At 37.9% G+C, this 12,140-nt stretch overlaps 2 protein-coding genes across 5 annotated transcripts in view; one reads left to right on the top strand and one right to left on the bottom strand.

Annotated features, from left to right (window-relative positions):
* DHRS9 (dehydrogenase/reductase 9) overlaps window positions 1-12,140 on the bottom strand; it is a 28,429-nt gene that overhangs the window by 13,053 nt on the left and 3,236 nt on the right. The gene's annotated exons all lie outside the window — the stretch shown is intronic.
* Window positions 2,663-12,140, top strand: part of ABCB11 (ATP binding cassette subfamily B member 11) — a 47,377-nt gene continuing 37,899 nt past the window's right edge. The window contains exons 1-5 of one of the 4 annotated variants that reach the window (XM_026084536.1): window positions 2,663-2,732; window positions 7,864-7,885; window positions 9,343-9,390; window positions 9,485-9,533; window positions 11,643-11,884. In XM_026084536.1, the coding sequence (XP_025940321.1) occupies window positions 2,663-2,732; window positions 7,864-7,885; window positions 9,343-9,390; window positions 9,485-9,533; window positions 11,643-11,884 (431 nt within the window). The other 3 variants (XM_026084535.1, XM_026084538.1, XM_026084537.1) reach the window with 3 other exon arrangements.

The following is a 12,140-nucleotide window of genomic DNA, read 5'->3' as shown; positions in this document are numbered from 1 at the left end:
TTAATTCAGCAAACAATGTTTTAGCCATATGAACCAAAATCTGGAAAGCTTTAATAAAGAGCAAAATATTGCAGGCTTATTATTTTTATCACACTGGTGGCTTTCTTTGAAATTTATTTATACCTGTTGTTTTTTTTTAACTATATCCTTTTTAAAACTGCTCAAACATATGCTTAGGGTTAAAAAAATTTGGCAAGCCTTAGGYTGCCTGCATATTTATATTGAATTTTCCTTAAAATCACTTCACTCTGAAGGGTTCCATTTTCTCTCTCACCACTGTCAAACTTCTCAGATTTTGTAAAAGGAACAAAAAGTCTGTGTTTTCTGATCTCTTGCGCCAACCTTGCAACTGAAGTGACACATTTTAGAAACGTCACAGGAAGATTAATTTAAAGCAAATACCGCCCCCCCCCCCAAAAAAAAAAACACAAAAAAACTCAAGACTGTGATCAATGACAAAACTGCCAAAAATGAGCTTGCGAGAAATTTTCTTTTTCTTAAAAAAAAACTTCTGGAACTTTAGGGTGATCTGAACAAACGTGTTTTGGAGATCTTCTGGTTTGGACTATTCTAGCTAATCAGCCACAGCAAAAGGCAGGAGGGAGAGAACGGAACAAACTTTGTGTTTTCCCTGAAGAAGTGAGTGAATAATTTTTTTTTTCTTCTTCTACTAGTGAAAAGCAGAGTCACAAGCACAAGCAACTTATAGCGTAATGCTTACTCTATTTGGGAAGCTGCATTTATGTGCTCATGACTTAAATGTAAGCTGAATAATCTAATTTGGAAATTAGGCCCTTGTGAAATCCTCTTCCATGTACTTCCAGCTGAAGTAAAATTTAATGATCTGTAGATCAGGTCCCCTGTGAAACAGTGGTTTGTACAAAGCTCTTCTTTCTTTCTGGTCAGAACCTGGTGATACTTGCTTTCTATGTTATCTAAACAGCAGAGAGAGAACTTGGGAAGCTGTACGTCATAGAGACGCTTTAACCAAAAGAATGCCATAGCCTTGTTTGGCTCGTTTGTGTTCTGCCTGAGCGTATGGAAAAATTATGATTCCTATTGTAAATTATTCACTGCGTGTGAGGATGAATTAAAAAAAATATGATTTTATGTTATAAGTGACTATCGTAGTCCTGGCCAGGCTTTTTGCTCATGTGTGTTTCAGCTTTATCCACTTGAGGAGAGAATTTGGGTCACAGGATGTAAGGGGATCAGAATTTACTGGCTAGTGGATTAACGGATCCTCTCTGCTCATCACAATCTTTTAAGCAAGAAAAGACACATCCATAGAGTAGCAATCAGTGAATCAATGTCAGAATGAAAGGGTGTGTTGAGTAAAGTTCTGCAGAGGTCTGCCTTGCTTCTTGTGTTGTCTGGTAATATTGATGATGAGGTGGATGATAGAATAGAGAATACACATTAAATCTGAATGTGACATAAAAGTAGAAGAGACTGCACGCTGAAGAGCACGAGATATGCTGAAGGGCAGGACTAGAATTCAAATTCATCTTGACAAACTTGAAAAATGGGCTGAAAGAAAGCATGGTGCTATCAAATAAGGGCAAGAGCAAGCACACATAATTGACTGGGAAAATATAGTCTGGAAAGCAACTGGCTCTGTAGCAATCTGTCTGAAAAAAACGAGTGGTTTTGGTGGATCACAAACAGAATGTGAATCAACAATGTGATACTGTTGTGAAAAAAGGCAAATGTCATACTGGGTTGTATAAACAGAAATATAACCTGTGAGACACATGAAATAATCCTTCTGCTTTGCTCAGCATTGATAAGATGTTGTTATGCACTCATCACTTCCAGAAAGATGTGAGAGAAGCCAGAGGAGAGCAGTTTCCCAGAGGTTTGGGAAATACAGCCTGCAAGGTAAAATTGAACGAATTGGTTTGCTCATCTAAAGAGAGAGAACCCTTCTAGTATTCTTCAGATAAATACAGCATATTGCAAATTGGAAGGGAATTCTTATTGCCATATCTGTGATGAATTGCACAAGAAGTAATGGGCTTAAATTATGACACATGAGATTCAGGTTAGACATTAAGAAAAACTTATCCTAGCAAGCAGAATAGTGAAGCACCAGAATTGCTCCAGGAGGTATGGAACATCTGTCCTCGGGCACCTTTGATGAACATCAGTCAAAAATGACACAGGAATAATTGAATTCTGGCTTGGATGTTTAGAACTAATGGAGTGGCTTCTGGTCTTTGCAGCCCAATTTATTGATGATTCAGTGATGTACATGGCAAAGCTGTATACATGAGATTCAGGAGAAGATGATAAAAAAGAGAAGAAGGGCTAGGTTGAGAATCAACCTGGCTTGCAAGCAATAGTTCATTTTAATATGTCTGTTAATAGGGCCAGTACTGTTTGTAGTAGCCCACAGTTGTGTAGCCACAAATGCCTGATGGGTAAGCCTCACTTGAGTTATGAGGTATTTAAGTCTTTTGAAGGACTTGCACTTTAGTTGGAGAGAGTTATATGTGCTTCTCTGAGATATCTTTCTTCTCTGTAGTTTCAAGGAGGGTAAAACTGAGGGAGCATGAGCTTGATACAACTGTTGCATGTTCAAAGACAAAAGTATGCCGATACTTTTTTTTTTTTTTTTTTTTTTTCTCCTCAGGACTTCTGATTTAAGGAACTAATCATCATGTCTGACCCTGTTATTCTGCGCAGCATCAAGAGATTGGGAGAGGATAACTATGCTTTTGGCTCAGATGGTAAATGTAAGAAGTTTATTCTTCAGTCAGTTTCTAATTTTACAAAGCATGTAAAATAGATAGTGGGTGGTTTAAGTGGAGCTAATACAAAGCAAATAGTCTGTGGAATAAATACATGGTTATGTGGTACCTGCTGCTATTCTCTGAAGTTATGGGTACACTGTTTGCAAAATAATGTTTCTGTAAAAACTATGTATAACAATTCCTACTAGAGGGCAATCTTTACTGAGCCTACATATTCACAGTATCTATTTAGGTTTCTTTACTCATCACTTTGGTGTACAATTAAGGGACCTTTACTGGGAAAAATATGGCCCTCCTTTTAAAATTAAGCACAGATTTGGGCTGAAAGTTCTGTTTTCCATGGTTTCTGGGATTGCTTTGAATGAATACATACAATATAAGCAAAAATAGCAAATAAGCAAAGCAAAGCAAAATAGTAGCACATAATGGAAGGCAGCAAATTGCAGTATGTATATCTGTATTAAGGTATATAATGTATATCTGTACCTACTCTGCACATTGAGGAAAAAGGGTTCACAAAAGGATTCCAGCATTCAAGTATCACCAGACTCCCTAAGCAAATGTCTAAGATCTATATCTTCAAAAACACTGCCAGCTGTGGCATAACCCTGGAGGTGTTAAAGCTTTCATTTAAAAAATTCTCCCAGGACATAATGAAATAGTCTGTGTTCTAAACACTGGCTCTATTGGGATTTACAAATGTGGCATTCACTCCCCGTTTCATCTGCTTCATCACAAAAACAGGTGTTTTAAGGTAGACTAGACTGGGCTCTGAACAAAACACAGCTTGAAGAGGAGGAGGGATGCTTTTTAGTCTTGTTTTTTTTTTCCCTTTTTACCCATCAAGTTAATCATTACAGCAATCAAGCTGGATAGTGATAAAGACTGTACAGGTTTTTTAATTTCATTTCAAATATTTTTATTCATGACACATTACCCACTAGAGCTGTAGTCAGACTCATGTTCAAAGACAGCCCTTTTCTCTTAGAACTGTTTTTCATCAACAAAAAGAATTTAAAACAAAAAACATACTAGGTTGAGTTACAGTGAGTTAGTCTTTGTTTCCCTGCCTAGATGACAGCTCAGGTTAAAGCAGTCCACCCTCAGCCTCTTTAGTTGCATGCGAACAATACTTCTAAGGTTTGTAGGTTAAAACTTGTGGCATGCAGCAGAATTCTTCACATAACCTTATATATCATGAACAGTCAGCCAATAATTAAACTACTGCAAGACCTCATCAATACTCTCTACAAGTCCCTCTTCCCCCAATATTGGTATGGCAGCATGGTATCCCAGCTATAATTTGATCTGTGGTGTCTGTCTTTATTTTTAAAGCCCTGATGCTTTAATGCTGAATGATGTTAAGCCTGGATTTCAAATGTAACGTCATTCAGTGTTTGGGTTTTGCTCCTGATCTTTATTTTGTTTGGTCTTGGACTAAGCATTGATTGGGTTATCTTTGTAGAGATTGACTGACATCTGCAAAGCTAAAAGCAGCTATTCTATTAGCAGATGATATAAGTACTTTTTTTGGTCTGACCTTTGAAACTGAACAAGAGGTTCATGTGCAGAAAATGTACATTCACACCATCTGTCTCTCTGTGCCAGCCAGATAGTTCCTTTGGTCCTAACTATCCTTATGAAACACCTTTTGCTTCCCTGGGTTTATATTCCTGGACTAGCTAATGTACTGTTCAACAGAGTCAAAAGTTTGCTTCTGGTAAGAACCCAACTATTGTTATACCCAGTAAGAAGCTAGTGTAGAAAACCATTCTCTAATAGTTTGAATCAAAGCTGGCATGCTAGATTGTGCAGCTGATTTTAAAGTCTGCGGTATGGCAGCAGCAACCTCAGCTCCATGACTCTGACAGAGACCAATGTGAGTGTTTTTTGAAAGCCTGCTCTCTTCCCAGGGTATTCCTACCCCAGCACAACATTCTACATTCCACTAGAATGAACAGTCATCAGCGTGCTAAAGCAGGACAGACTGCCCCATTCCTCTCTGCCCCCCCTTCCCCCCATGTTTTTTATAATATTCTTGTCTCTAGTATGGGTGGAGAGGGAGGAGGAATGAAGGGAAAAAGGGGTGAATAGGCAAAGGAGTATGCCCTTCCGCTTCTGGGACAGAAAACTTACTTGTTACCTAAAGCTTCTCCCATTACCCTGATCTGTCTAGCTGATTTGGAGGCTTGTTTTTTTCTGCAGTTTGGTAGCTTGTCTGATGTACTTGTTGCTTTTACTTGTCATAGGATTTTAGCAAGGACTTTGCATTTATATCAAACCTACTACTCTTTTTCAGTCAGGGGTTTTCTGGCCTGTAAGCGAGTTTGCTGCTGGCTTCTCAGTTTCCTTGGAAAAACAATCTTCTCTTCAGTGTAATGAGCAGTTTGTTGAACTGTTAGAGCACCTTTCCCAAAGCAAACATGATTGCTTTAAAACCCTACTGACATTCTGCTGACTGATCACTTCTTCTGCTCTGTAACCTCTACTGAGGTTTGTTTCAATAACCATCTTTTATACATGTTTGTAAGAATTAGCCCTTTCTGGATCAAACCCTTCAAGACCACAGTAGTAGGCATAGCGAAGAGCCAAGTTTTGGCTACTACTTTTGAGCACAACTTCTTGTCACTTGAATCAAGTATCTGATTTTCTTTTGGTTTGCTTTTTACTGTGTTCTCACAACAGCAGTAAAAATTAAATTCTTTGCAATGTTCTGCAGCTTTTCATTGACTATTTTTTCAAATTGTAAAATTTCTTCCTTAAATGTTTTAATTCCCCTTTCAGTGTTATTTAAACATTCAAAGATTACTACAGCTTTTTTCTTTTCTTAAGGGTTAATAAAATCTTTCATTTACCTTGCATTCTTTTCTTTGCTAAACAGATCATTCTCTGCCATCTTTTTCTCCTTTTCCTCTTGTAATGATCAGAACTGTTACTCATCTGTTTCTTTCCTCCTAATTAAGCATACATAATGTGATTCCAAATTCTTGTCCTGCTTAAAAACTGCTGGCCCACAACAGCTGTCCTGCAGTTCCTCACATTACTGAATAGCATCCCAATGCTGTTGTTTCCCTGTTCAAGTTCATAGATTAGGTTCTCTTCACCTTTTGTATCGTACTCATCTTGCACTCTCGGTATTACCCAGAATGCTATTTCACCAGTCTCTTTTGTTCTCCCTCGAAAATATTCCTCCCAGTAGCCCATTCTTCCTTCATTTTTTGTGAAACACTTCTTAGCATTACCATACTGCGGAGGAAGCTTCCTCTGAACCTTACATTTTCCAATAAATCCTGGAGAATACTCTAAGGATGGTTTCAAAGCATTACAGCTGTTGCCAAACTTGAACAGAGGGCAAATAGATGCTTCTTTTTCCTTCACAACCAGTTCTTTTCTAATACCAAATGGTTCCTTGCAATCATAACTTTATAAATATAAAATCTTCCTGGAAAGTGTTTGGGATTTTTTGGATATGTATATCTCTTTATCTAAAGAATCTTTACATTTTACCATCCCTGAATAACAAACTTAGCAGACTAAAACCAATGGAGACATTGTTAGCTAAAGCCAAATAAAGTTATCTTATTAACCCCAAGAAGGGAAGAGAATAACTGAATGTAATCAGCTGTTTCTTCAGTATTTTCTTCAAGTCGGTCTATTTTCCAGGTCACCATTAATATAACTCTCTCATTTATCCATCAAAAGAATGCATTGCTGCAAGCTGTAGTTAAAAGTCCTTTTAGGGACTAATCTAGTCTTTCTGTTCTTTTTAATATATTTTTCTATCACTATTGGTACAGGTAACATTTTGGGAATGTCAAGCAGTTCTTAGCTGTGCTCACAGGTTTACAAGACACCTACCCTTTCCATGCTTCTGTGGAAGCAACTGAGGGCTATAGACTTCAATAGATGCGCAAGTGCCAAAAAGTTAGATGCGCTGAGAGCTTTTTGTGTATCTAGCCCAAAACACAAATCCCTTTCATCTAACATTGTTCCCTTGGGAAATCCAAAACCCTGGAAACAGTAGAAAATCCTTTTTCCATTGAATAAGAAAATGAATGTGGCAAAATTTGTGGTTGCAGGGATTACTTTGTGCCCTCTGTGAATTATGCGGCGAAGTTCCCCTGTTTGTTCTGTGACGCACAGATTTGTCCATCCTCTGGACTGTGTCACTAGATGCAAAGAAAGGAAGGCAACTGGTTGAAAAGCAYACCATGGTTCTGAACCTGGTGCTGAGCTGCCAAATGCATGGTAAACTTTAGCAAGGTGCATATGTTTAATGCCCTTGGATTAGCCCAAGCTGTACTGTATTCATAAAACTAACTCTTTATGCATTATCATATCAAGTGTCTTTCAGTAAATATTTTATACATCAACCCTTATGCTGACAAYTCTCCTTTGGGGCTGCTGTCAGCACAGCTATGCATTAGGTATGTCATCTTTAACAACATCTCTTGAAAGGGAGCTAAATTGAGACCTGTTGTGGGACCTAAGGAATTGCCCTACAGCACAATTGTATCGTGTAGTATGATTCTGTTTCTCTAAGCTGCGGTTCCTTAGAGGGTATCCCAAGAATAGACACTAGTGTGGCAAATTCACCTTACTCCCAGGACTACAGCAGTTACTCTCCAGCAGGATCTGCCATCTGTAAGTGGTCTGAATGCAAGAATGAAGAGCTACAGCTCCTCCTTTCAGGCAGCATACATGGATTTCCAGCAGATACAGTAGTGGGGCATTGCTTGATGAGACAGGATTCAACTAGTTCACTTGGGTACTAGCAAACAGTTTGCAAAGAATTGAGTGTGCTTTTGGCAAATGTCCTAAATTATGTATTTAATGAACATCATTTACCCATCTTGGGGATGGAAAACTTGAGACTACATGTTCAAGAGAAAACAAAACATAATTTCAAATTAACTTGCCAAGGGGATTTTTGGAACCATGTCAGTTCTTGACCCTGACTAGAGGTATCAGCAGGAATAAGATTCCTTATAACCTAGGAATGGCCAGGTCCCATGAGGTTCTAGAGTTTATTTTTCACATGCCTGCAGAAGATTGTGTACTTCAACAACAGTAATTAACTAGATTGTGCATTTATTTTTCCTAACAGATAACGGCTTCAAGAAACCGGAGTAAGTCRTGTACACAAATGGAACAATCAATATTTCTAGGAATATTCAATGATGTTAATGTCATCAGATTAAATTGATACATTTATAGTAAAAATGATATTTAAAGTGAAGCTGTTCTCTAGAAGTTGAACTGTCGTATTTGATACAACTGACACAGGTAGGCTAAAACGGTCTTAGTATGATGTGAAAGGAGTAGCTCTTAAAAACAGAGTAATGGCAGCAAAATGTTGATTTTCTTCTGCAAATGTTTTTGATATTCATATTTATGTCTCTTCAGTGCTTTGAGCCTCCCTGGTTTAGTTTGAAGAATGAGTTTTTGAGGAATTTTATTCCATCTTGATTGCTTTCTGTTAAGGTTTTAAAATGTAGCTGTGAGACTATCAAATAAAAGAATTAGCTCAGATCATTTGAGCTCAGATATTAAATTTTAAATGTAAAATGTTAAAAGCTGAAATGACTTAGAGACCTTGACCTTCAGCTATGATCTGAGATGGGAAGGGGGAGGAAGAGCTTCTCTCTTCCTAGATCTTGGGACAGCTCTGTAGCAGACTGGACATGGGTACAGTAATTTGTGCCAGCTCTTTCTGACACAGTGTACACAGCCTGAGAGCTAGTCCCAGAATGGGGAAGCAAGAACGTCTCTTAATTTTTGTCTTTATCAAATTGTCCATCTCAGAGAGTACAAGCTCAGAATGCAGTCTACAGTGATTCTTGCATATTTCTTGAAACGCAAGTTCTGTTCGACTTTCATGTGCCACACACATGTGGCCCTACCTAATATGTATATGAAGCTTCCCACAGGCTTTCCAGGATCTGATTTCTGAAAGATGTCCATGATGAATATAGCTTGAATGCATTTGTTTCATTAAAAAAAAAAAATGCAAACTCAAAATCCTCTCTTCATTCATCATTGAATATATACATCTGATGATTGCTGCTTCTTATAATATGGATCCCATCCATAAAGGTGGAGCAAGATCTTTAGATTTTTAATTGATTGTATAGAGTAGCAAAACCATGTGAATACTGAAAGAAAAACTGAGAGGTAGAGCAAGAAATTCTGCTGCCACTATAGGTGCGTGAATATACATGCAAAGTAAGAAAAAGTGGGAACAGGACCTCCCTTTCTTAAATAAAGGCTAGCCAACAATTTGGATGACAGGCATTTCTCTAACTGGCCTCAAAGACCCCACTAGCCACATTACAACAACAATATTTTGAGGAGCTGCTTATGAAACAAAGCATAAACCTTCAGATCATTTTGATCACTGTTAGATCAATCCCTAGTCCCTGTCTAAAACTTAAAAGAACCATCAAATCACTGGTTCCAAAGGAGTCTGAAAGAAATAGCTTGTCTCTTCAAAAGTTCTGGATACAATGTCTCAAATAAAAAGTAATTTCAGAGAACAAACCAAGAGAATAAAAGGATTAATGTAAAATCTTCTCCTTTTTGCTAGGAATTTCTATGCAAATGAACAACCTTCTGTACAAAAGAAAAGTAAAAAGTGAGCTAAATTCAATTCTGTGTAGTATCTTTGCATACAGCAAAAATACATAATAAAGTACAAGTTTATAATTGTACATTTTCTATTCTTGAAGGTCATCAGAAAAGAAGGAGAAGAGTGTTCGTGTTGGCTTCTTTCAGCTGGTAATGAAAGCTATGCATATAAATATTTTATATGTGTTGTGCTGCAGAATAAGTGACAATAATCTATATGGTCGTTTGGGGGAATAGCTGTGACTAAGCYGAACTTCTAAGGATTAAACCACTTGGCATGAAATTCTGCTGCTAAAATCAATGGGAATTTAATAGAACCCTTTGTCATTTTGTCAGCTGGGTATTGATTATSGATATTTGTGTCATAATTGTCTATTAAATGCATTATGTTGAACCTGCTGGTGGATATGGGGAAAGAGAGTTAGATGCACAGCGGGGGATTGGGCAACCTTGGTTCATTTTTATTTCTGCTAAAAACTTGCTGTGTGATCTTTGGCAGATGATTTAGCTCCCCTGTAGTTACTACATGGATGTTATATGATTTGGTAACTGTAGAAACTTGGAAATACCCAACTCTGTGTGGTATTTAATATCTAGCCTTAGATGATGCATCTGATGGGCCTTGGAGACCCACAGGGTATTTCTAAACTTGAGAAGGAGTGCAGYTGAAAGATGTCCAACCCAGCAGCATGCAGCAAAGAGGTTTTATTACTTCTGTTCTGGATGTAGCCTAGGCAATGAGCCTGAAATGTGTCCAAACTAATAAGTCCTCACTGTAGTACTGAGCCAGTGCAATTCCATCCATGTGGTCTGTACTCTACTTGGTTAAGTATCACAGTTGTAGAGTTGTTAGTTGGAGAGAGCTGAGATCTGYCCATATTTACCACTTTGGGTATGCCCAGAGTTAGATAATAGTCACAAAATACAAAATACATTGCTTTCTACCTTATGGCTACTGGAACAGGAATCACAACACTTTCCTTCCCTGTGAACTGGCTTACACAGAGCTAAGCAAGTACAGAGCTTGAAAACTGTAGAAATTGAGAAACCTCTTTTCCAGACTGTGTTTGAGGGCTGTCTACTGAGCAGAGGGGCCTGTTTTGCATAGATATTTAACTCTGAAGATGCAATTAGTAAACAGAGTGTGATTGCGTCAGATGTTCTAAGATATCACATATATCTGTGCATTTTCTAAATGCTTTTATTTTCAGTAAGGGAATTCCTAGAGTTCTTAGAAACAAGGTTTACAAAACAGTGATAATGCTATGCTTTTCTTCTGACTTCTTTTTTGTAGAAAGACCCTTTCTTTATTTTTCTTTTATGTTGACTGACTTGTTTTTCCCTTTATCTAATCTCTGCGTTTTTCCCTTTTTCTGTGCCACAGAGTTCCTTTTCCATACGTGCTCTACGTTCCCACCCCTTCTTCTCTTTGACACATTATACCACCTATAGAATCTAGATTGGTTCTTCAGCAGGCTATGGTTCCTCTTTACACTCCTTTTTCTAAATATTTAGTATTTTACACTAATATTCTGCATGCATAATTTGGTCTATGTATTTATGCATGACTTCAGCCTGAGAATCAGACTTCACACAATCGTGACAAAGGTGACTGAAGTTACTGTATGTCAGCTGAATCCTCAGCTGCATGTATACATGTACTTAGGCCATGACAAATGCAGGCTAATAGGGTTTAGTTCAATCCTTTTTTACTGTCATATTTCTATACATTTCTCCTGGATTAAAAGCCAATATTCAGTTGCCTGACTCAGCCAACGCATTGTTTAGGTGGCTTCCTACCACAGTGCCCCAGACTTTTGAGAAAGCGGTTAACTGTATTCAGAGGCTCTATATAAGGCCCTGACCCATGCCCCACCCCAGGAAATCGGCAAAGCTGACTATATATATGGATTATAACTTCCTATTCTTAATCTTTGAACCAGTGTCTGGAACAATGATAATGGAGTGATATTCAGCTATTACTATTATATGATGATACATTCATTCATATGGTTAGATTCTGTTCTTAGCTACATAAAGGGAGCTTATAATACTTGAGGAGATAGCAATCATGGATACAATTAGATTAGACAGGAGAGAGAGATTTGTCTGCTTTGTGTATTAAAGAGAGTTCTGAAACTTAAGGAGAATAATTTTGTATCTGATTCACCTGATAAGTGACTCATAAGTATACAGACAGCAGGAAGACTGCTTCTGAGCAGAGGTTTTTTTTTTTTTTTTTTTTTTCCATCTCTTTAGTTTCGATTTTCTTCATCTATGGAAATTTTAATGATGACTGTTGGTAGTTTCTGTGCTATTCTTCATGGAGCAGCCCAGCCAGCCATGTTGCTTGTGTTTGGTGCAATGGCAGACACGTTTATTGAATATGACATTGAAATGCAAGAGCTTAAAGACCCAGGCAAGGCATGTGTAAATAACACCATAATGTGGATCAATGGTACTACTCATCAAAATGAAAGAAACACCTCAATAAGATGCGGGTAAGTAGTAGATGTGTTTGTTTCTTTTACTTTGTTAGTAAGGCTTGTCAGAGAATGTATTTCTAGTGAAGGTCCAGTTCAGCCTTTAAAGCTTACATTTTCTATCCATAGAGCAGAAAAGGGGCATAGGTCTTGTTGCAGAGTCCTGCTCCTGAGCTGGAGATACTTCCTGGAGAGATAGAAGGCGAGGTTGGGTCTTAGTCCTTCCGCTGGCAATATCAGCAAGGATGATTTAGTGATGATTGTTCTTAAAACA

This window comes from Apteryx rowi, unplaced genomic scaffold (genome assembly GCF_003343035.1).
Source record: "Apteryx rowi isolate R43461 unplaced genomic scaffold, aptRow1 scaffold_645, whole genome shotgun sequence".
NCBI classification, from domain to species: Eukaryota; Metazoa; Chordata; class Aves; order Apterygiformes; family Apterygidae; genus Apteryx; species Apteryx rowi.
Note: the sequence above shows the minus strand (reverse complement) of the source record. Positions and strands in the feature narration are given on the sequence as shown.